The sequence below is a fragment of the Centroberyx affinis genome, unplaced genomic scaffold, assembly GCF_046629955.1.
Source record: "Centroberyx affinis isolate AG114_WGS23_722 - 3 ecotype Tasmania unplaced genomic scaffold, CSIRO-AGI_Caff_v1 ptg004653l_1, whole genome shotgun sequence".
NCBI lineage: Eukaryota > Metazoa > Chordata > Actinopteri > Beryciformes > Berycidae > Centroberyx > Centroberyx affinis.
The window spans coordinates 38,981-64,417 of NW_027282250.1; the positions used below are offsets into that span (position 1 = coordinate 38,981).

General features: G+C 40.6%; 1 protein-coding gene and 1 long non-coding RNA gene across 3 annotated transcripts; both read right to left on the reverse strand.

Annotated features, from left to right (window-relative positions):
* Positions 1-624: 624 nt before the first annotated feature.
* LOC139665685 (NLR family CARD domain-containing protein 3-like) lies at positions 625-17,253 on the reverse strand. 2 transcript variants are annotated; one of them, XM_071544776.1, is made up of 7 exons: positions 17,179-17,253; positions 16,812-17,040; positions 14,622-16,425; positions 2,399-2,572; positions 1,766-1,939; positions 1,516-1,562; positions 625-1,265 (listed from the first exon to the last, which is right to left on the reverse strand). In XM_071544776.1, the coding sequence occupies exons 1-7, from the start codon at positions 17,179-17,181 to the stop codon at positions 733-735; spliced, it is 2,964 nt and encodes a 987-aa protein (XP_071400877.1). In that variant the 5' UTR covers positions 17,182-17,253; the 3' UTR covers positions 625-732. The 2 variants fall into 2 exon arrangements, with proteins under 2 accessions (XP_071400877.1, XP_071400876.1); XM_071544775.1 differs by lacking the exons at positions 625-1,265; positions 1,516-1,562; positions 1,766-1,939; positions 2,399-2,572 and adding exons at positions 11,795-13,196; positions 13,447-13,493; positions 13,697-13,870; positions 14,332-14,505.
* Positions 5,367-6,519, reverse strand: LOC139665683 (uncharacterized). The gene is made up of 3 exons (XR_011696881.1): positions 6,439-6,519; positions 6,072-6,300; positions 5,367-5,685 (listed from the first exon to the last, which is right to left on the reverse strand). It is a non-coding gene; the product is annotated as an uncharacterized lncRNA (long non-coding RNA).
* Positions 17,254-25,437: the final 8,184 nt, after the last annotated feature.

The window sequence follows — 25,437 nt, forward strand, 5'->3', positions numbered from 1 at the left end:
CACACTCATCTCACATTTCCTCTTATACCGTTATTATTATATACAGTTATTAGTATTAAATAATAGTGAAATAACCAGTATGGATAAGATTTGTTTAATGTCAACTGTCGATACTTTTATGCACACACTCATCTCCTCAATACAACTATGGAACAAGATATTGGTTGATTTTAGCAAAATTATAATCACATATGAAGTAAAAAAAAAAATGACAGTAAAAAGTATAAAATAAAATGTTTGAAACTGTGCTTGTTTATACAATCAATGTTCATTTTAACTTAAATTGTTGGAAACATGATAGATGTTCAGCTTGGTGTGACATTAATAATATACCAAATAAAACAAAGGTTCATAGGAAAGATATTTTAACCTTTCAATCATCAACAACAGACTCTCAGGTGAACAACAATAACTTGATTCTGTCTGGTTAAATATCTCATTCATTTCATTTTCCAAATAAAATGTCTGTTTTCTTGTACATGTGTGATGTTAAAACCATGTTCAGTTACACAGAGAATCCACTCTATTTACAGTGATTGATGAGTCATGTTTGTTTACAGTGAAATGAATAGCAAAGCTACATGAATACAAACATTAATATTCTCATTTTAAGGTGTGTGTGTGTGTGTGTGTGTGTGTGTGTGTGTGTGTGTGTGTGTGTGTGTGTGTGTGTGTGTGTGTGATCCTGCAGCTGTCTTTGGTCAGCAGTGTGAGTGTTTCTCTCTCCCACCTCTATCTGACAAGAGACACTGAGGAACCAGAACAGAGTCTAAACCCAGGATAGAGTGGTTCAGTGAATGTGGAGTGGAAGGTGTGGATGTGGATCAGTGAGTCAGAGGAAACTCTGTAAAAGGACAGAGAGCCAGCAGGCCAGTCCAGATACACTGCTACTCTGTTAGAGTCAGAGGAGGAGGAGAAAGTTCCTGTGGATACTACTCTGTTATTGTGACAGGCAACGTAACGAGCATCAGAGCAGAACAGACTCCAGGACTTTTCATTCCCTCCAATCCAGCAGTCAACACCCTCTCCTCTCCTACTGATTCCTCTGTAAGTCACTCCTATATAAACCGTTCCTTCCCACTCAACCTCCCAGTAACAGCGACCAGTCAGACCATTTCTACACAGCAGATGTTTCCAGAAGTCAAATCTCTCTGGGTGATCAGGATATGGCTGCTCCTCTGTCACCTCTGTCACCTTTCTGTTGTCTTCAGACAGGAAGAGGTTTCTGTGTGCTGTGTTTGGGTCCAGAGTGAGTTCACAGTCATCTGATGGAGAGAACAAGACACAATACAGAAACTATTTTTAATAGATCTGTTTATTATTTGTTGATTTATTGTCACTGACCTTTAATTTCTAAAACAGTTTCATGATGACACATTACATCAGCCATCATCTTCATTCTCAGTAGGACTTGAATGAATAGATGTCACATGTTGTTGTGTAGAGGGACTTTCCATGTAAGTAGTTAAATGTTTGCTGCTTTGTTTTCATGAATCAAACTAAATACATACTTACACTTCCTCAGACCTGGTTTCAACCACTGGACTCCACCATGGTCCACACTGTGGGGGAAACAAAGTCAGTCCAGCATATTCTCTTTGATAATGAAAACATGGGCATTAAATAACCTTCCTGATGAATGATTTTCCATACAGCATCACTCATATCCACCATTAAACATTAAACAATATTCCTCAGCTTCTCAGCATGACAGAGAAAATGTGTGCCAGCTCTCAGCCTTCTAGCAGACGTTGCCTCTCCATACCTGAGAGAGTCCAGTCTCCAGTGTGGATCCTCCAGTCCAGCAGAGAGCAGCTTCACTCCTGAGGCTCCTGGATGATTGTAGCTCAGGTCCAGCTCTCTCAGATGGGAGGGGTTGGAGCTCAGAGCTGAGGCCAGAGAAGCACAGCCTTCCTCTGTGAGCAGACAGCCTGACAGCCTGCGCGCGCGCACACACACACACACACACACACACACAGAAAAGAAGCAACATGTTAGATTTTATTAGTATACTACTGTGATATTAGATGTGATAATGAGGTAAAATGCTAGCAAAAGTGTAACTGCCTCAAATACAAATAGTTGACTAGATGATCTGCTTTGTGGTTTCATTTGGTCCAGTTTGAGAGTTCTCCACTCACTTTGTGACAGAATATCAGAAGTCCTTTCTGGTATTTTAGGTTTCAACAACTGAGGCATCAAGGAGAGGAAAGAATGAAATGTCCTCATGGAAAGTAATTCACGGAGGCTAGGAAGTACTAAATGTTATCACAATTGGTTTTAAAATTACATAAACAGAGAAAATCCTCTACAGGTTAGGAGTTTATTCACTGATAGTCACCTGCATGTAAAGCAGGATTTAAATGGTCGTCTGTTGAACAGGTTGAGGAATACTGACCTAAGAATCTCCAGTCTACAGTGTGGACTCTCCAGTCCAGCAGAGAGCAGCTTCACTCCTGAATCCTGCAGGTCGTTGTTACTCAGGTCCAGCTCTCTCAGACTAGAGGACTGGGAGCTGAGAACTGATGACAGAGCTTCACAGCTTCCCTCTGACAGCTTACATACACTCAGCCTGAAGAAGCATTAGTGATAAAGAAATACAACAATTTCGAAAATATATTTTTTTTTCTCTTCTGTATAAATATTATATTTAATATATTGAATCTATCCAGTTATGTATGCACCTACAGAGCTATACTGGAGGCTTTGACCACTGGCAGCAGCCTCAGAAGAGCCTCCTCTGAAGCAGAGTATTTCTTCAGGTCAAACACGTCCAGCTCTTCTTCTGATGACAGTAAGATGAAGACCAGAGCCGACCACTGAGCAGGGGAGAGTTTGACTGTGGAGAGACTTTCTAATCTCAGGTGCTGTTGGATCTCCTCCACTAGAGAACAGTCATTCAGCTCATTCAGACAGTGGAACAGATTGATGCTTCTCTCTGGAGAGGGATTCTCCCTGATTTTCTCCTTGATGTACTGGACTGTTTTCTGATTGGTCTGTGAGCTACTTCCTGTTTGTTTCAGCAGGCCTTGTAGGAGAGTCTGATTGGTCTGCAGTGAAAGGCCCAGGAGGAAGCGGAGGAACAAGTCCAGGTGTCCATTTGGACTCTGCAAGGCCTTGTCCACTGCCCTCTGGTGGAGGTGTTTGATGTTAGATTTTTTTCTTAATAGAATGGACAGTGGAGAGGTTAACTGTTTTTCTCTCAGTAGATTGACACCAGTGTTGATGAATGACAGAAAGACATAAACAGCAGCCAGAAACTCCTGAATGCTCAGATGGACAAAGCAGAACACCTTGTCCTGGTTCAGCCCACGCTCCTCTTTAAAGATCTGTGTGAACACTCCTGAGTACACTGAGGCTGCTCTGATATCAATGCCACACTCTGTCAGGTCTGCTTCATAGAAGATCAGGTTGCCTTTCTCCAGCTGCTCAAAAGCCAGTTTTCCCAGAGAGAGAATCATCTTCCTGGTCTCTGTATTCCAGAGTGGATCTGTCTCAGCTCTCCAATGATACTTAACATTCTCCTCTATGGACTGAACCACCAGGAAGTGGATGTACATCTCAGTCAGGGTCTCGGGCATCTCTCCTCTCTCATCTGTTTTCAACACATGCTCCAGAACTGTAGCAGTGATCCAGCAGAAGACTGGGATGTGGCACATGATGTGGAGGCTTCGTGAAGTCTTGATGTGGAAGATGATTCTGCTGGCCTGTTCCTCATCTCTGAATCTCTTCCTGAAGTACTCCTCCTTCTGTGGGTCAGTGAAGCCTCTCACCTCTGTCACCATGTCAGCACACTCAGGAGGGATCTGATTGGCTGCTGCAGGTCGTGTGGTTATCCAGAGGCGAGCAGAGGGAAGCAGTTTCCCCTTGATGAGGTTTGTCAGCAGCACGTCCACTGAGGTTGACTCTGTAACATCAGTCAGGATCTCGTTGTTCTGGAAGTCTAGAGGAAGTCGACACTCATCCAGACCGTCAAGGATGAACACAACCTGGAACTTGTCAAACCTGCAGATTCCTGCTTCTTTGGTCTCAATGAAGAAGCGATGAAGAAGTTCCACCAAGCTGTACTTTTTCCCTTTCAGCAGATTCAGCTCTCGGAAAGTGAATGGAAATGTGAATCAGAATCAGAATAAAGTTTATTGCCAAGTAAGTTTTCACAGTACAAGGAATTTGCTTTGGCATGGAGGTGCATACAATAAACATAAAAATAATAAAATAAAATAAAATAAAAATAATAATAATACAATTAAAAATATAATAAAAAATATAATAAGAAATAAGAAATAAAAATATGTACAAATATATATGTGCAATATAACAATATAACTGTTTTGGTTTTTTTTGTTTTTTTTTCCAAGTGAATGAAATGTACAGTTTGTACAGGTATGTGCAAAAAATTTTCCAAGAATGTGCAAAGGTATGGGGGGGGGGGGATAAGGGACTGTGTCAGTGGGGGTCCCGGGCCTTGTTGATGAGGCCAGCTGCAGACGGGAAGAAACTGTTCTTGTGGCGTGAGGTTTTGGTCCTGATGGACCGCAGCCTCCTACCAGAGGGGAGTGTTTCAAAAAGTTTGTGTCCAGGGTGAGAGGGGTCGGCCACAATCTTTCTTGCTCGCCTCAGGGTCCTGGAGGTGTACAGGTCCTGGAGGGAAGGCAGATTGCAGCCAATCACCTTCTCAGCAGAGCGAATGATACGCTGCAGTCTGCCCTTGTCCTTGGCAGTGGCAGCAGCGTACCAGATGGTGATGGAGGAGGTGAGGATGGACTCAATGATGGAGGTGTAGAAGTGCACCATCATCGTCTTCGGCAGGTTGAACTTCCTCAGCTGCCGCAGGAAGTACATCCTCTGCTGCGCTTTTTTGGTGAGGGAGCTGATGTTCAGCTCCCACTTGAGGTCCTGGGTGATGATGGAGCCCAGGAAGCGGAAGGACTCCACAGTGTCGACTGGGGAGTCTCTCAGGGTGATGGGGGTGAGTGGGGCTGGGTTCTTCCTGTAGTCCACAACCATCTCCACTGTCTTCACAGCGTTGAGCTCTAGGTTGTTCAGTCCGCACCAGGACACCAGGCGGTCGATCTCCTGCCTGTAGGCTGACTCATCCCCACCAGAGATGAGCCCAATGAGGGCGGTGTCGTCCGCGAACTTCAGGAGCTTGACAGACTGGTGACTAGAGGTGCAGCTGTTGGTGTACAGGGAGAAGAGTAGAGGGGAAAGAACGCAGCCTTGAGGGGAACCGGTGCTGATGGTCCGGGAGTCAGAGACATGCTTTCTGTCCGACAGAAAGTCTGTGATCCACCTGCAGGTGGAGTCAGAACTGTATATCCTGATTGGCTTTGTCTTCAGCCGAGTCCAGAGTGAACTTCTGTGTTAAGACTGTTTTCCCAATGCCAGCCACTCCCTTTGTCATCAATGTTCTGGTTGGTTTATCTCTTCCAGGTAAGGGTTTAAAGATGTCTTCACATTTGATTGTTGTTTCTGGTCTGGCTGGTTTCCTGGATGCTGTTTCAATCTGTCTGACCTCATGTTCATCATTGACCTCTCCACTCCCTCCCTCTGTGATGTCGAGCTCTGTGTAGATCTGATTCAGAAGTGTTGGGTTTCCTGCTTTAGCAATCCCCTCAAACACACACTGACACTTCTCCTTCAGGTTAGATTTGAGTTCACGTTGGCACACTGCAGCAAGAGTTTCTGAATGAAAAAATAACATCAATCAGTTGATGTTGTGGTATATGAGGAGTGTAAACATTTCTCAGTGAATGCATACTTTTCCCAACCCCATGGCATCTATTGTGCTCATCACTGGTGAACAAACAGATCCCGACTGTGTGTGCAGCTGAATGTGAAAGGCAGCTTATTTTTTTTTAATGAACAATACTGTGTTCAGCATTTTAAGCCACATGAACAAATCAACAATTTTAGCAGATGATTCCTGGGGACTGTGCCCATTTACCTGGAACTGAATATATCTTGTTTGAGAAATGTCTATATTTACATCAGAATAGTGAACATAAACATCTCCCATTTTCCCACAATTTCCCCTCTCCATCATGTTAAACCTGTTAAAAGCCTCTTACTGCTCTGCAGAGAGTCAGCTAGCTCCTCCTGCTTCATTCTCCTCAGGAAGTGCAGTGTGATCTGCAGAAAAGCCTCTCTGCTGCTCCTCCTCTGCTCTTCCTCCTCACCATCCACATCCTCCGCATCCTCCCTCTGCCTCTCTAAGCATTCTGGGTAATCTGGACTCAGGACCCTCTGAAACCTTTTCAGTTCGTTCTTCACAAAAGTGACAATGTTCTCCTCAAGCAGCTGAAACAGAATAATATTTGAATTAAACATCAGATCTATCTGGCATACACTGAAAGCTTGGAGACTATTATGACCAGAGTGGTTGTTTTGCATTTCATTTGTAGCTGAGGTAAAATGTGTTGTTGTACATTTACACACCATAAATATGGAGTTCAGGTCTGTTTGATGCTCCTGGACAGACTGACCACTGGGGACCTCTGACTTCTCCTGGTGGACTCTGGAGAAAACATGTATTAGGTCATATATTGTCTCTCTGTCACACACACACACACACACACACACACAAACACACACACAAACACACACAAACACACACACACACACACAAACACAGGCGGTTAAAGGTGACTGTGTTCTGTCATGATGGATCCTAGTAGAAACACATTGTGAACTCCACTGTAAATGCAGCTCTGATTATTGGATGTGATGCTTTGAGAGAAGAAACTAAATCAACAGAGTATCATGACTTCTTCTTTCCTCTGTTCAGTAGAATCAAATAATAACAAACTCATCTGTTTTCAATTCTTACCTTTGCTCAGTAGAGTGCTGTCCATCTTTAAACAGAAGAGGATTATCCATAGACCGGTCACTCTTCATGGACACACAGCTGGGTACGGGGGAGTCTGGTCTCTCCTGTTGGATCCTGCTCAGGTTTGATAAAACAGGGTGGTGGCAGTAAAAATGTTAGAGAAGCAGAGTTTTGACCAGCAGTTTGCCAGTTTGAATCCCTGTACCAACTTTGAAAACCAGATTGAATAAGTAACTCTTTCTCCACCCTGTGCAACTACCACCAATTAGACCTTGAGCAAGGAACTCAACCCCCAGATTGTTCTGGTAGAGCTGCTCAGTGACCAACAGCAGAAGACTGTGGTTCTACTGAGCAGCTCTGGTATGAATATCTGTAACTGTATGGATGTGAAGCAGAGCAGTGCTGAAAAAGAGCATGTATGCAAAGTAAAACTAGATAAATACAGTAATTGTTAAAAAATAAGAATATAATGTTACATGTTTTAATGCTGATAACTTACTTTTTGTCTGATGAATGCTGTTCTCTAAAATGAACAATGAAACCCTTGGACCGTTCACTCTTCATGGACACACAGCTGGGTTCAGGGGAGTCTGGTCTCTCCTGCTGGACTGGGCTTCAACACAACAGAAAAAAGAGCTTTTACTCTACTCTCTTTTACTAATGATGGGTTAATGATTTCACTGCTGAGCTCTGAGATGGAGAACAGTCATGGACAGTTAGAGATCCTCATCTTACCTCTTAGCTTTGGTCTGGCTGTCATGTTCCCCAGACAGAGTGGTTTTAGAGGGAGGGAGCCCCTCCTCTCTCTCCTCAGACAGACTCATAGTGGAGCGAACACCTTTACACAAACACACCCAACATGCTGTTAGATGGACTGATTCATTAGAATAAAGTTTCCTTTACAGGATATATTACTTAAAGGGCTGTGATCACTCTGTCAGTAACATGTCACATATACACTGAGTGTACAAACCTCAAACCTGCAGGCTGTGTCCTGATTAAACACGTTCAGAAAGCAACACGTCAAATTACTGCTACTACTTCTGCTCTTATTAGATGACTTCATTAACACTCAAACACTAATATGTTGGGAAACCGTTGGAAGTGTTGAGTTGTGTTTTGAACCTAAACTGCGGCTTTTCAGACAGGTAGGCAGTAACATTATACTAAAAAAATGCTGAGTGTTTAAAGTGTAATACGCTGTAAACTGTCACATAAAATTTTGCTTACAATACCTTTTGTCGTTAAATTTTCTGCGTCACACCGATAAAGGTGAAAGAAGCAGCTTCAACAAGCAGCTTCAACAAGGAAATCAACATATTTCATGGCTCCTGCTGATGACCTGGACCGTCTGGTTATGGACCTGAAGGAAAGGTGTGTGACAGCAGCAGACAGTCACCATGGTGTGAAGGTGCTGTGGGATTGTGGTGTGTTTAAAACTTTGCCTCAAGCAGCTGTAAATCTAACATACCACTAGGGGGCGTGCATTAGCTGGTTAGGAAACCATACAGTAAATGTAATGCTCACTCTTAAAATATAAAATAAGTGGAATTAAAGATGATCATTTAACTTTATAAAACGATGTTGGTAAATAGAGGTCTTGACCTGAATAAACATGAATAAACAGCCTACACAAAATAACTTCAGTATCAAAGTCCACTCTCAAATATCAAGCCAGTGTCCAATATGAGAGTCCAAAGTCTGTGGCAGAGAAACCACATATCAGGAAATAGTTTTATTATGCGTCTATCAAATGTTAAAATTTAACCACATCTGCTCTTTAGTTCACTGTAAAACAGGTTTAAAAATGTTACAACAAATAAACATGTTAATGACTTTAACATTAACACCCAAACACCAATGTGTTCACAAACAGAAATGTGTTTTATGTTTGTAACCTAAACAGTGAGTTTCCTCACATGCTTTCAGTTGGCTGCAATAGCTTGTAATGTTGAAAATAATCTGAGGCCACACCAATAAGTGAAAGTAAACTGCTGGTGTGTGTGTGTGTGTGTGTGTGTGTGTGTGTGTGAGAGAGAGAGAGAGAGAGAGGAGGATATGAAACCTTCCCTTCATTTACGTCTTTAATCGTTTTTCCCTTCGCCTGTAATATATTGATCATAGTTTCTGACACAGAATCTGGTTTGATGATTCCTGTCTCTTCAGTAAAAATGATTTCTGATGCTCATAATTATTTTGTCTCCTGCTTCTTTTTATTCACCTTTTCTATTCTAATCTATTACTTCATTTAACTCCTTTGCTGTTCTTTTATCTGTAAAGCACCATTGTATAGTTTTTTTTGTTTTTTTTTAAAGCCCTATAAAAATAAAGATTAATAGCTAGTAGCAGTGGTGGTATTAGCACTATTTTGAGTGAGTTTTAAATTTGTACACAGTACCCGATTCTGTACATTAAAAAGCTTTGGAAATGGGCAGGCTGACATATTTCTATGAAGAAGGACACACAGCGTCATAGATGTGAAGCAGCGCAGCAGAGTTGCAGAGAGGAGGCGAGTGACTGATCCTGGTTCAGTCAAGTAGAGATGGGAGACATCGACATGCCGCCTAACGGCCACTAGGGGGCAGAAAGAGAGTGAGTGACTGCATCTGAGTTTCCTATGCAGCAGCCCAGTTTCTTCACTAAAGGGACACACACACACACACACACACATATACAAGAGAGTGGGTAAAAATAAATTTTACTTATTGTATTATATTCCATCATATTCAACATTGTAATTGTAATTTTTTTTTAAATTTCACTTCATCACAAGGTTTTGTAACAGCTTCATACTACAGAAAGCCAGCCAACCTGCACACATGCTGTAGCCAGTACAATCCACCAGAGGGCGACGTCACTCCACACAAAACCTCATCATAAAGAACTGCTACTCAGAAAACTCTGTGCATGTTTTTTTTTAATCATATTTATTTATTTTCCATCATAAGAAAAACATATAACCACACATACACAATACATATGTAGTAGAAAACCATGCTTATAGCTGATAGATACATATAGTAAACATATATTCTGATATGCATAAGATCAAGTCAAAGGCCTGTAAAACAGACAATCTCAAAAGCCATATACTAGTAGAATGAACAGCTCCGAGTAGGCCCAAAATAGCCCACAAGGCCACTAGCCTATATTGGTATTTAGTCATAAAAACATGGTAACACATATTGGACAATTAGGCTTTTATTTTGAAAGTTGTGACCGGACGTGCTGTTTCCTTGTCAGTCCAGTACAGAGTGATTGCTGACTAGCCATTAGTTTGGGTTTGATAAGTGTGATTGTATTTGTATGTTACTGCCTCTGAACGCTCATAGTGAAGTCTGACTTTTCTTACCTTTTAATGTGATTTGATTGTATATTTGCTCATGTCCGTGTCACATGCTGTTTGTCTTGATGCTGCTGTCTTTGCCAGATCTGGAAAATGAGTTTTGATCTCAGAGGAACTTCCTGGTTAAACAAATCTAAAAACAAAACGATGTTCCCTCCTGCAGACAAAGAAGAGTGAGGGTGAGGAAGAGGAGGAGGAAGAGGAGGAGAGCAGGCCTCCCATGGATCTGTTCAAGGCCATCTTCGCCAGCTCCTCCGATGACAAGTCTTCCTCTTCATCGGAGGGAGAGAGTGAGGATGAGGAGGATGAAAAGGATGAAGAGGAGGAACAGGGCAAGGCCGACCTGCAGCCGCCAAACCTCTTCAACATCACCTCCACCTCCTCCTCCACCTCCTCCATCTCCTCCCTCACCTCCTCCCTCACCTCCTCCTCCTCCGTCCAGCAGACAGGTAACTACAGTCCAAACTTCAGACTCTACTCCTTCAGACAAGTTGTTAGAAATGAGCACAACGTCCATCAGCACTGTGTGATGTCACCTCTTAAAACACATTTTTACAGACAGGCTTTTATATCTTTAGTTTTTACCTTTTTTTCCTGTTGTATTTACCTGCTTTATTCTTCTTTAACTCTGTTCTTATCATGTTGGACAGTCTTATTTATCTTGGAACTTTTACTTTTACTCCTTGTGGGTCTTTGAAGCAGCAGATAGTAACAGGATACAGCGAGAAAAATAGAATATAAATGAGAATAGAGTAAATGGGGGCATTAAACATGTCAAACACTTGTCCTTAATAAATATATTCAAATCACAGATTTGTATAACATGTACAGAATCAAACCAGAAAATCTTACGCCGGGACAAGCGACACATGATCGACCAATCAAAGCAGGCTGAGGGATTTAGTACTTTTCTCATATTTTCATTTCATGTACGAAATGAGCTTATATTTAAATTAAATTATGTAGATTTATGCAATTGTATTAACATGATCAAAGTTTATTTTGTCGCATGAAATCTATTTAGTGAAACACGTGGCAAGTATTTTGTGGATGAAATGAAGGTAACGCTCGGTGCATCAAGGTTCAATCAGTGCTGCGGAAAGCTCGGCACACTGCGAGTGTTTGTCACATTTTCGATTGTATTGCAAGTGCTACATGTATATTATTTACACTAAAGTCATTGAATACTTATTAAAAACGTATTCCAGCAACAAAATCAACAGCGCTCTCACATAGAGCTGCATGACCTGCCATTCATAAAAGTCATTATTTCTTTTACTTAGGGTTCAAGTTTATTAATTTGTCTTATACACAGCATACACAGGGGAAACAGAGCTATGAAATGCTTGTATGCCGGGTCCGCTCAGTATAAAAAGACTAGTATCGTTATTTCAGTGATTTTTTTTAATACTTTTTTTTACTGCAAAAGCTACTGAAGGAATGTAATTAAATGTTAGTCCATCATGAATATGTCTAATTGAAACCTAAAGGAATATATATAAAACCATTTTTCATCTGATCTGCATCCACAGCAATCTAACAACCTGATGTACAAAGGAAATACATCATGCTGCAAAACTGTGTGTTTGGAGTAGAAACAACAACCAAATCAGTGTCTGTATTTATTCATGAAATATGACAATATCTTCAGGGGGGAAATGGAGACGCACCTGATGATATAACATGGACACACACTTCACCAAAAGCTCAAAAAGACAACAAAGTCTAAGATATTTAAAACATGACAGATTTCAATCATCATGCTTTTACGCACACACTCATCTCACATTTCCTCATATACCGTTATTATTATATACAGTTATTAGTATTAAATAATAGTGAAATAACCAGTATGGATAAGATTTGTTTAATGTCAACTGTCGATACTTTTATGCACACACTCATCTCCTCATTTATACAACTATGGAACAAGATATTGGTTGATTTTAGCAAAATTATAATCACATATGAAGTAAAAAAAAAAATTGACAATAAAAAGTATAAAATAAAATGTTTGAAACTGTGCTTGTTTATACAATCAATGTTCATTTTAACTTAAATTGTTGGAAACATGATTGATGTTTAACTTGGTGTGACATTAATAAAATACCAAATAAAACAAAGGTTCATAGGAAAGATATTTTAACCTGTCAATCATCAACAACAGACTCTCAGGTGAACAACAATAACTTGATTCTGTCTGGTTAAATATCTCATTCATTTCATTTTCCAAATAAAATGTCTGTTTTCTTGTACATGTGTGATGTTAAAACCATGTTCAGTTACACAGAGAATCCACTCTATTTACAGTGATTGATGAGTCATGTTTGTTTACAGTGAAATGAATAGCAAAGCTACATGAATACAAACATTAATATTCTCATTTTAAGGTGTGTGTGTGTGTGTGTGTGTGTGATCCTGTACTGAGTGAACTATTATCTCAGCAGCTGTCTTTGGTCAGCAGTGTGAGTGTTTCTCTCTCCCACCTCTATCTGACAAGAGACACTGAGGAACCAGAACAGAGTCTAAACCCAGGATAGAGTGGTTCAGTGAATGTGGAATGGAAGGTGTGGATGTGGATCAGTGAGTCAGAGGAAACTCTGTAAAAGGACAGAGAGCCAGCAGGCCAGTCCAGATACACTGCTACTCTGTTAGAGTCAGAGGAGGAGGAGAAAGTTCCTGTGGATACTACTCTGTTATTGTGACAGGCAACGTAACGAGCATCAGAGCAGAACAGACTCCAGGACTTTTCATTCCCTCCAATCCAGCAGTCAACACCCTCTCCTCTCCTACTGATTCCTCTGTAAGTCACTCCTATATAAACCGTTCCTTCCCTCTCGACCTCCCAGTAACAGCGACCAGTCAGACCATTTCTACACAGCAGATGTTTCCAGAAGTCATATCTCTCTGGGTGATCAGGATATGGCTGCTCCTCTGTCACCTCTGTCACCTTTCTGTTGTCTTCAGACAGGAAGAGGTTTCTGTGTGCTGTGTTTGGGTCCAGAGTGAGTTCACAGTCATCTGATGGAGAGAACAAGACACAATACAGAAACTATTTTTAATAGATCTGTTTATTATTTGTTGATTTATTGTCACTGACCTTTAATTTCTAAAACAGTTTCATGATGACACATTATATCAGCCATCATCTTCATTCTCAGTAGGACTTGAATGAATAGATGTCACATGTTGCTGTGTAGAGGGACTTTCCATGTAAGTAGTTAAATGTTTGCTGCTTTGTTTTCATGAATCAAACTAAATACATACTTACACTTCCTCAGACCTGGTTTCAACCACTGGACTCCACCATGGTCCACACTGTGGGGGAAACAAAGTCAGTCCAGCATATTCTCTTTGATAATGAAAACATGGGCATTAAATAACCTTCCTGATGAATGATTTTCCATACAGCATCACTCATATCCACCATTAAACATTAAACAATATTCCTCAGCTTCTCAGCATGACAGAGAAAATGTGTGCCAGCTCTCAGCCTTCTAGCAGACGTTGCCTCTCCATACCTGAGAGAGTCCAGTCTCCAGTGTGGATCCTCCAGTCCAGCAGAGAGCAGCTTCACTCCTGAGGCTCCTGGATGATTGTAGCTCAGGTCCAGCTCTCTCAGATGGGAGGGGTTGGAGCTCAGAGCTGAGGCCAGAGAAGCACAGCCTTCCTCTGTGAGCAGACAGCCTGACAGCCTGCGCGCACACACACACACACATACACACACACACACAGAGAAAAGAAGCAACATGTTAGATTTTATTAGTATACTACTGTGATATTAGATGTGATAATTAAGTCAAATGCTAGCAAAAGTGTAACTGCCTCAAATACAAACAGTTGACTAGATGATCTGCTTTGTGGTTTCATTTGGTCCAGTTTGAGAGTTCTCCACTCACTTTGTGACAGAATATCAGAAGTCCTTTCTGGTATTTTAGGTTTCAACAACTGAGGCATCAAGGAGAGGAAAGAATGAAATGTCCTCATGGAAAGTAATTCACGGAGGCTAGGAAGTGCTAAATGTTATCACAATTGGTTTTAAAATTACATAAACAGAGCAAATCCTCTACAGGTTAGGAGTTTATTCGCTGATAGTAACCTGCATGTAAAGCAGGATTTAAATGGTCGTCTGTTGAACAGGTTGAGGAATACTGACCTGAGAATCTCCAGTCTACAGTGTGGACTCTCCAGTCCAGCAGAGAGCAGCTTCACTCCTGAATCCTGCAGGTCGTTGTTACTCAGGTCCAGCTCTCTCAGACTAGACGACTGGGATCTGAGAACTGAGGCCAGAGCTTCACAGCTTCTCTCTGACAGCTTACACACACTCAGCCTGAAGAAGCATTAGTGATAAAGAAATACAACAATTTTGAAAATATATCTTTTTTTCTCTTCTGTATAAATATTATATTTAATATATAGAATATATCCAGTTATCTATCCACCTACAGAGCTATATTGGAGGCTTTGACCACTGGCAGCAGCCTCAGAAGAGCCTCCTCTGAAGCAGAGTATTTCTTCAGGTCAAACACGTCCAGCTCTTCTTCTGATGACAGTAAGATGAAGACCAGAGCCGACCACTGAGCAGGGGAGAGTTTGACTGTGGAGAGACTTTCTAATCTCAGGTGCTGTTGGATCTCCTCCACTAGAGAACAGTCATTCAGCTCATTCAGACAGTGGAACAGATTGATGCTTCTCTCTGGAGAGGGATTCTCCCTGATTTTCTCCTTGATGTACTGGATTGTTTTCTGATTGGTCTGTGAGCTACTTCCTGTTTGTTTCAGCAGGCCTTGTAGGAGAGTCTGATTGGTCTGCAGTGAAAGGCCCAGGAGGAAGCGGAGGAACAAGTCCAGGTGTCCATTTGGACTCTGCAAGGCCTTGTCCACTGCCCTCTGGTGGAGGTGTTTGATGTTAGATTTTTTTCTTAATAGAATGGACAGTGGAGAGGTTAACTGTTTTTCTCTCAGTAGATTGACACCAGTGTTGATGAATGACAGAAAGACATAAACAGCAGCCAGAAACTCCTGAATGCTCAGATGGACAAAGCAGAACACCTTGTCCTGGTTCAGCCCACGCTCCTCTTTAAAGATCTGTGTGAACACTCCTGAGTACACTGAGGCTGCTCTGATATCAATGCCACACTCTGTCAGGTCTGCTTCATAGAAGATCAGGTTGCCTTTCTCCAGCTGCTCAAAAGCCAGTTTTCCCAGAGAGAGAATCATCTTCCTGGTCTCTGTATTCCAGAGTGGATCTGTCTCAGCTCTCCCATGATACTTGACATTCCCCTCTATGGACTGAACCACCAGGAAGTGGATGTACATCTCAGTCAGGGTCTCAGGCATCTCTCCTCTCTCATCTGTTTTCAACACATGCTCCAGAACTGTAGCAGTGATCCAGCAGAAGACTGGGATGTGGCACATGATGTGGAGGCTTCGTGAAGTCTTGATGTGGAAGATGATTCTGCTGGCCTGTTCCTCATCTCTGAATCTCTTCCTGAAGTACTCCTCCTTCTGTGGGTCAGTGAAGCCTCTCACCTCTGTCACCATGTCAACACACTCAGGAGGGATCTGATTGGCTGCTGCAGGTCGTGTGGTTATCCAGAGGCGAGCAGAGGGAAGCAGTTTCCCCTTGATGAGGTTTGTCAGCAGCACGTCCACTGAGGTCGACTCTGTAACATCAGTCAGGATCTCGTTGTTCTGGAAGTCTAGAGGAAGTCGACACTCATCCAGACCGTCAAGGATGAACACAACCTGGAACTTGTCAAACCTGCAGATTCCTGCTTCTTTGGTCTCAATGAAGAAGCGATGAAGAAGTTCCACCAAGCTGTACTTTTTCCCTTTCAGCAGATTCAGCTCTCGGAAAGTGAATGGAAATGTGAACTGTATATCCTGATTGGCTTTGTCTTCAGCCCAGTCCAGAGTGAACTTCTGTGTTAAGACTGTTTTCCCAATGCCAGCCACTCCCTTTGTCATCAATGTTCTGGTTGGTTTATCTCTTCCAGGTAGGGGTTTAAAGATGTCTTCACATTTGATTGTTGTTTCTGGTCTCGCTGGTTTCCTGGATGCTGTTTCAATCTGTCTGACCTCATGTTCATCATTGACCTCTCCACTCCCTCCCTCTGTGATGTCGAGCTCTGTGTAGATCTGATTCAGAAGTGTTGGGTTTCCTGCTTTAGCAATCCCCTCAAACACACACTGAAACTTCTCCTTCAGGTTAGATTTGAGTTTACGTTGGCACACTGCAGCAAGAGTTTCTGAATGAAAAAATAACATCAATCAGTTGATGTTGTGGTATATGAGGAGTGTAAACATTTCTCAGTGAATGCATACTTTTCCCAACCCCATGGCATCTATTGTGCTCATCACTGGTGGACAAACAGATCCCGACTGTGTGTGCAGCTGAATGTGAAAGGCAGCTTATTTTTTTTTAATGAACAATACTGTGTTCAGCATTTTAAGCCACATGAACAAATCAACAATTTTAGCAGATGATTCCTGGGGACTGTGCCCATTTACCTGGAACTGAATATATCTTGTTTGAGAAATGTCTATATTTACATCAGAATAGTGAACATAAACATCTCCCATTTTCCCACCATTTCCCCTCTCCATCATGTTAAACCTGTTAAAAGCCTCTTACTGCTCTGCAGAGAGTCAGCCAGCTCCTCCTGCTTCATTCTCCTCAGGAAGTGCAGTGTGATCTGCAGAAAAGCCTCTCTGCTGCTCCTCCTCTGCTCTTCCTCCTCACCATCCACATCCTCCGCATCCTCCCTCTGCCTCTCTAAGCATTCTGGGTAATCTGGACTCAGGACCCTCTGAAACCTTTTCAGTTCGTTCTTCACAAAAGTGACAATGTTCTCCTCAAGCAGCTGAAACAGAATAATATTTGAATTAAACATCAGATCTATCTGGCATACACTGAAAGCTTGGAGACTATTATGACCAGAGTGGTTGTTTTGCATTTCATTTGTAGCTGAGGTAAAATGTGTTGTTGTACATTTACACACCATAAATATGGAGTTCAGGTCTGTTTGATGCTCCTGGACAGACTGACCACTGGGGACCTCTGACTTCTCCTGGTGGACTCTGGAGAAAACATGTATTAGGTCATATATTGTCTCTCTGTCACACACACACACACACACACACACAAACACACACACAAACACACACAAACACACACACACACACACACACACACACAAACACAGGCGGTTAAAGGTGACTGTGTTCTGTCATGATGGATCCTAGTAGAAACACAATGTGAACTCCACTGTAAATGCAGCTCTGATTATTGGATGTGATGTTTTGAGAGAAGAAACTAAATCAACAGAGTATCATGACTTCTTATTTCCTCTGTTCAGTAGAATCAAATAATAACAAACTCATCTGTTTTCAATTCTTACCTTTGCTCAGTAGAGTGCTGTCCATCTTTAAACAGAAGAGGATGATCCATAAACTCATCACTCTTCATGGACACACAGCTGGGTACAGGGGAGTCTGGTCTCTCCTGCTGGATCCTGCTCAGGTTTGATAAAACAGGGTGGTGGCAGTAAAAATGTTAGAGAAGCAGAGTTTTGACCAGCAGGTTGCCAGTTTGAATCCCTGTACCAACTTTGAAAATCAGATTGAATAAGTAACTCTTTCTCCACCCTGTGCAACTACCACCAATTACACCTTGAGCAAGGAACTCAACCCCCAGATTGTTCTGGTAGAGCTGCTCAGTGACCAACAGCAGAAGACTGTGGTTCTACTGAGCAGCTCTGGTATGAATATCTGTAACTGTATGGATGTGAAGCAGAGCAATGCTGCAAAAGAGCATGTAGCAAAGAAAAACACTTCCTGGATAAATACAATAATATAATGCTACATGTTTTAATGCTAATAACGACTTACTTTTTGTCTGATGAATGCTGTTCTTTAAACTCAATTAAGAAATCCTTGGACTGGTCACTTTTCATGGACACACAGCTGGGTACAGGGGAGTCTGGTCTCTCCTGCTGGACTGGGCTTCAACACAACAGAAAAAAGAGCTTTTACTCTGAATAATGATGGGTTAATGATTTCACTGCTGAGCTCTGAGATGGAGAACAGTCATGGACAGTTAGAGATCCTCATCTTACCTCTGAGCTTTGGTCTGGCTGTCATGTTCCCCAGACAGAGTGGTTTTAGAGGGAGGGAGCCCCTCCTCTCTCTCCTCAGACTGACTCATAGTGGAGCGAACACCTTTACACAAACACACTGGACCAATTAATTACAACAATATTTCAGTTACATGACATTTCAAGGGCTGTGATCATTCATTTCAGTGACATGTCACATTTACATTAAGTGTGGAAAATACTAAATATACCTGCTTTTTCCATCAAATACACTGACTAGGTACAGGAATTTTAAGCCTCTAGGACAACTGAGACATGGACGGTTCAAAAGGGGGTTGAGAGAAACAAAGTGTATCTCAGTATTGGTAAGATGGTTGTTTTGCACACTTGGGAGTATTAACAGTGGATAAAATGCACCTCAGTCAAGCTAATCCAAGCTGTCAGACCAGTTCTGAGACTTCCTGCATTTTTTTTACAAACAGAGATTACAATCTAACTGGTGCTGATTATACCTGGCAACACTAAAAGTAATACATTATCATAGCCAATGTCTATTTTGTCCTCAAAGTCAGACAGAAATTATCATCATGAATATTTACATCGGCAAGCATCAATTTGACATTTTGAAAAACCCTATCACCATCATCTCACACAAGTTTGCTATACAGTTAAACAACACAATGTGATATCATCAAACGTTTATAATGTTCCCTGGTTGGATCCTTACCTGGTGAACTCACATCCAGATCAAGTCAAAGACACTTTCCACCTTCATGTGTGGAGGAAACATTGAGAGAGAAGACGCTGCTTATTCTCCTTCGTCAGTCTGTCTGTTGATCTGAGGCTGCAGTCACATCCTCATAACTTCAGCATCAAAGTCTAGAAACATGTATGACATCAAACCAGTCGAACCTGTTGCCAAACCTGTGGCAAATCACAGATCAGGTGATGAAAAAGTTCTACTATGTGTCTACTAGATGGTGGGCATGAACCACATCATCTACAGTGAACTAAAGAGCAGCCTCAGCATAAAACAATGTCATGCATGGAGGAGGAGAAATTTGATCACATGAAAATATCCCTGTAGGCAGCACAGTGGCTCAGTGGTTACAGGCTATAGTGCACGTGCAACAGCATGTGCACTATAGCCTGTTTGATCACCATTTATTACTTATGCCAGGTCAGTGCAATTATAGAAAAATAAAAAAAAACATCATAAAAACTATCAGAGAATATCAGGAAAAACAACAGATCACAAATATCTGGTAACATAAGAGGTATGGAGAGACTAATGAAGACACAAGTAGTAGAAGTATTTTAGCAGACTTCATATCCAAGAAATACAGGTAAAACCACTCCTGTTACACTGATACTACTACTATATTAGTATCTACACTATTACTACTACTAGTCTACATTTACAACTACTATCAGTACTGCTAGCACTAGGCCTACCACTACTACTATTATTACATCTATGATTAATACTATTACTACTGTTACTACTGTACAACTACAATTAGACCACTACTGCTACTGTTACTTCCTCTACGATTACCCTAACCCTAATATATACATACTAGCTGCATACATTTATCACAGTACCCATGTATAGACAGAAAAAATATTGAACATACTGCTCCTTTACTTTCAGAATGCAGCAACAGTATAAAACCGCAGTAAACCAGCCAACCTGCACACATGCTGTAGCTGGTACAAACCACTAGAAGGTGATGTCACTCCACACAAGAATCCCAAAATGTGACCTTTACAAGGAGATTAGCTGTTGCCCCAAAAACCCTGTGCATGTCACTCACTGTTACCCCACTGCTGGCCTTGTTGAAAAAGCAATTATTTGGAGCAATTCTTTGGACTTCAAAAAATTTGTTCAGTCTGGATTTTTATAGGATGAAATGTTATTGTTAAGCAGAATCTTATATTCCAAATAGCCCATGAACAAGTTATCAAAATCGGAGCCGAAGCTAGAGCCGAAGCTTTGTACGGTGCTGAAGATAGTCTGATGATTGAAACGTTCACCTTTGTTTGTTCACTTTTGGCACTTTTTTGTTGGGCACTATATAAATACATTTTTTCCCTTTTTTTTGCATCTAAGGAGCCTCTTCTATATTTTTTGTCAGTGTGCGGACTACTTCCTTCAACCGACTGATTATTTGCTTATCCTATGCACCTGAACAGCAACCTCAACAGCACAAACACTTTCACATTGAAATGCATTCCTTGTGCTGGCTGAAAATAGTTTTTGGGGGCAGTCACATTCCTGCACCTATATTAAAAATATTTTCTTTATTTTCATAATTCTTGATGCTTGATCTGAATATCTGAGTGTCCTTCACATTTTGGTTTGACCAATCTGGCAAAACAAATCATTGAATCAGATTACATTTTCATGGATTTTTAAATCATGACTTATAAAACAACAGATCAATATATTGGTTTATTTTAGGGAAGTTTTATGTATGTTTTATGTTTTTTACTATGCCTGTTTGAAAAGAAGATGTCCAAACAATATTAATTTCAACTTTAATTGTGAGAAACAGTTGTCAAAAACAAGAGTAATAAAATATGAAATATAAAATAAAAAGTCCAAAGGAAAGATATTTTCAAATGTAAAATAAGTGGAATTAAAGATGATCATTTAACTTTATAAAACAATTTTGGTTAATAGAGGTCTTGACCTGAATAAACATGAATAAACAGCCTACAAAAAATAACTTCTGTATCAAAGTCCACTCTCAAATATCAAGCCAGTGTCCAATATCTGAGTCCAAGTCTGTGGCAGAGAAACCACAGATCAGGAAATAGTTTTATTATGCGTCTATCAAATGTTAAAATTTAACCACATCTGCTGTATGGTTCGCTGTAAAACAGGTTTAACAATGTTAAAACAAATAAACATGTTTATGACTTTAACATTAACACCCAAACACCGATGTGTTCACAAACAGAAATGTGTTTAATGTTTGTAACCTAAACAGTGAGTTTCCTCACATGCTTTCAGTTGGCTGCAATAGCTTGTAATGTTGAAAATAATCCCCTTCACCAGTAATATATTGATCATAGTTTCTGACACAGAATCTGGTTTGATGATTCCTGTCTCTTCAGTAAAAATTATTTCTGATGCTCATAATTATTTTGTCTCCTGCTTCTTTTTATTCTCCTTTTCTATTCTAATCTATTACTTCATTTAACTCCTTTGCTGTTCTTTTATTTGTAAAGCACCATTGTATACGTTTTTCTTTTTCTTGAAAGACCTATAAAAATAAAGATTAATAGCTAGTAGTAGGGCTGGGCGATATGGACCAAAAATCATATCTCGGTATTTTTAGGCTGAATGGCGATACACGATATATATCTCGGTATTTTCTACGAAGTGGGCTAAATGTTCAGTTGTAAGTAGGGCTGGGCGATATGGACAAAATCAAATATCACAATATTTTTGACCAAATACCTCAATATCGATTTAGACAAAATTGTAGGGATGACTATTGGTTTGCTTTCACAAAATATTTACACAATGAGATTTTTGATAAATAATCATCAGTAATGTGGATATAATGACTAAGTGGGTAAAGGCAAATAATAGAACAGCTAGAACAGTCTGGTAAGTTCAGAAAATGGCATCACTTTACTGTAATGCAGCCTTTAAAACCAGGAAAAGACACTTATGCCATATCACGATATTACGATATCCAAAATCTAAGACGATATCTAGTCTCATATCACGATATCGATATAATATTGATATATCGCCCAGCCCTAGCTAGTAGCAGTGGTGGTATTAGTACTATTTTGAGTGAGTTTTAAATTAATACACAGAACCCGATTCTGTACATTAAAAAGCTTTGGAAATGGGCAGGCTGACAGATTTCTATGAAGAAGGACACACAGCGCCATAGATGTGAAGCAGCGCAGAGAGGAGGCAAGTGACTGATCCTGGTTCAGTCAAGTAGAGATGGGAGACATCGACATGCCGCCTAACGGCCACTAGGGGTCAGAGAGACTAACAGTGAGTGAGTGAATGTCTCCTAACGGCCACTAGGGGGCAGAGAGACTAACAGTGAGTGAGTGAATGTCTCCTAACGGCCACTAGGGGTCAGAGAGACTAACAGTGAGTGAGTGAATGTCTCCTAACGGCCACTAGGGGTCAGAGAGACTAACAGTGAGTGAGTGAATGTCTCCTAACGGCCACTAGGGGTCAGAGAGACTAACAGTGAGTGAGTGAATGTCTCCTAACGGCCACTAGGGGGCAGAAAGACAGTGAGTGACTGCATCTGAGTGTCCTATGCAGCAGCCCAGTTTCTTCACTAAAGGGACACACACACACACACACACACACACACACACACACACACATCCAAGAGAGTGGGTAAAATACATTTTACTTATTGTATTATATTCCATCATATTCAACATTGTAATCAGTCTAATTTTATTTTTATATTTCACTTCATCACAAGGTTTTGTAACAGCTTCATCTTTCGTTTATGATAGTGTTGCTTGGCAGTTTTATTTTTTTGTTTGGTTTTTATTTACCAGTGCTTGGCAGGTGAGCCAGTTAATTTCAGACACTGTACCCACACACACACACACACACACACACACACACACACACACAAAGGCATTTCTTTTTCTGCTTCCACCAGGATCCAATAAGGCTCAGAGGTCAAAGGTCAGTGCTAAACCTGCAAGCTCTCCTTCATTCCCTCAGAAGGACTGAATAATCATACTGCCATTGAAACCCCCCCCCCCCCCCCACATTGTTTTATACCAGTCCTTTCCTTGTCAGCTGCTGCTATTTGAAAATTATGTTTTTCCCTAAACTGTCTTCACCCGAGTAGAAACAGAATGCAGAGCAGCCAACCTGCACACCTGCTGTAGCCAGTACAATCCACCAGAGGGCGACGTCACTCCACACAAAACCTCATCAAAAAGACAACAGATCACATCATCCCAAAGGTGACCTTAACGAGGATATGAGCTGCTATCCAGAAAACGGTGCATGTTTTTTTTTTTTTATCATATTTTTTTTAGTTTTTATCATTCGCACAACATACATACACAATACATACAACCAGTAATGTGGTCTAACAGCCTTAAAGCAGAAACAAGCTGCCAAGCCTCCAGTTGGAGCCTCCTCCAACTTAGAGAAATTAGAGAAACTGTGTGGCAGAAGAAAAAAAAAAATACAAATAATAAATGTATATGAATTGAGTTAAATAAAACAAGTAGCTTACATTTATTTCTATGACCTTGATGTCTTTTTTTTTTATTTATGTTCAGCACGCACAGCAGCCATTATTACCTGACAAACATATTGTTATCAGGCCTGTAATGTCATAAACTAGCCACCAGAGGGCTCATAATATAATAACTGCTAGTTTATGACATTACAGGCCTGATAACATTATGTTTGCTAAAAAATGCAACAACATAAACGTAAGAAGTTATTATATTATGAGCAAAAGTGATATTACGTTACAAGTTCAAGATTTTATCAGGTTATTGGGTTTTTATTACGTTATGAGCATTATTATTTAATTACATTATGGTGAATTATTATGTTTTTAGGTCAGTTGTTATGTTTTGGGCCTTTACAGGAACAGATGGATATTTTTGTAGAAAATAAATATAAACTGCTGACTTAGGAGCAACAGCTAGTGGACTGGATGGATCAGAAAACTGTCAAATGACTAAAAAATAAAATAAAATAAAAAAATTATAAAAAAGCAAAGAAAAAAATATAATTCTTAGTGATTTTCCCACTAGATGGCGCTGTTCTGTAACAAAAGCCTGACAGCATGCTGAGTATCTGACTTTCTAACTTCTACTTAATTATCACTTTTTCCCCACTTTCTTTCCTTTAATAGATGACGTCATGCAGATCCCCGTGGAAACGCCTCGGGACTGTAAATCTGACCTGAGAACAGCTGGAGCTTCAGCTCGTCTGAATGTATCTCTGGATCTATTATGTCATTCTGCTGAATGCATTTCCATACAGGATTCTCATGACGTCACTGGTGGGCAGTCCCCATCAAGCCAGCGAGAACAGAACCGGTAGTTGAATGATTTTGCTTTCACAATAAAAGTATCAAATTTGTCAAGAATTATGAAGTAGCCTATTTGTGTGCAGAAGAATAAAAGTCCTGTCAAAACACTCACAACATTAATTATGGAGTGAAACTATAGCTGTAAATAAGGCTCTAAAAAGAGTGTGTGATTATGTATGTGGTATATGATATGATGACATATGATGCTTAGTATTTCCCGATGAGAGAGTGCAAATTTAAAGAGATTGAGCCAGATATATTTCTTCATTTGCAGCTAGCAGAGCACGAGTACCGCTGAGATTCGTGTGTACATGTTATCACACTCATTCATGTTCACTCAACACAGAGAGTAGTTTAGCTGAATTCAGATAAAATATCAACTTATTAAACATACCTACTGCAGCTTTAAGCCTGAAACTCAAATATTTGATGACTTGAATCTGCAACAGTCCAGATTTTATATAAAACTCCAGCCGTGTTTTCAGTCACAGAGCAGAGCGTCTCATCTCCACCGCCTGAGCTGCTGTAGATTCTCCCTGTTTGTCCAAATTAAATTCTGCTGTCCGTTTCCTCACTGGTGGGAAATCTTCTCCACACAGGAAGAGACCGATCCAAACTGAAGAGGGAAATTCAAATGTGTCTCCGTCCTCCAACCCACCTCACACACTAAGAAGAAGACGTTTAGTTTACTGACCTCCTACCTGAAGTCCTCCAAATTCAAACTCTTACCGCTTGCTGCCATTTGGAGTCGCTAACATGCGAAGTTGGAAGGATGCCTACGACCTATAGAGCAGTATAGAGTGGGAGCTCCAGTTCCTGGTGTTAATTAACCTGTACCCAAACTAACCTGGTCAGTACAGGACTTTTCAGACCTGTACATACTTCTGTGCATAGTTTAACCTTTCATTACCACTATATCACTGCCTATATGGGAATGAATAGGCCTATAGCTATGCTATGAAAAGAATATTTAAAAAAATTTCAGATTTCTCCTCGATATATATTTTTAATATTTCGACATTGACATTTTGTATTACTCATACAAACGTATGCAAAATAAATATGATCACAGGCTATAGGGCTTTTATTTTGAAAG

Bases quoted from the DNA above. Each gene is read 5' to 3' on its own strand.
- LOC139665685 (XM_071544776.1), bottom strand. The intron at 16,426-16,811 runs GTAAGAGGCTTT...TTTTTCATTCAG, and splicing joins GGCTGACTCTCTGCAGAGCA to AAACTCTTGCTGCAGTGTGC. The intron at 2,573-14,621 runs GTAGGTGGATAG...ATGCTTCTTCAG, and splicing joins AAAGCCTCCAATATAGCTCT to GCTGAGTGTATGTAAGCTGT.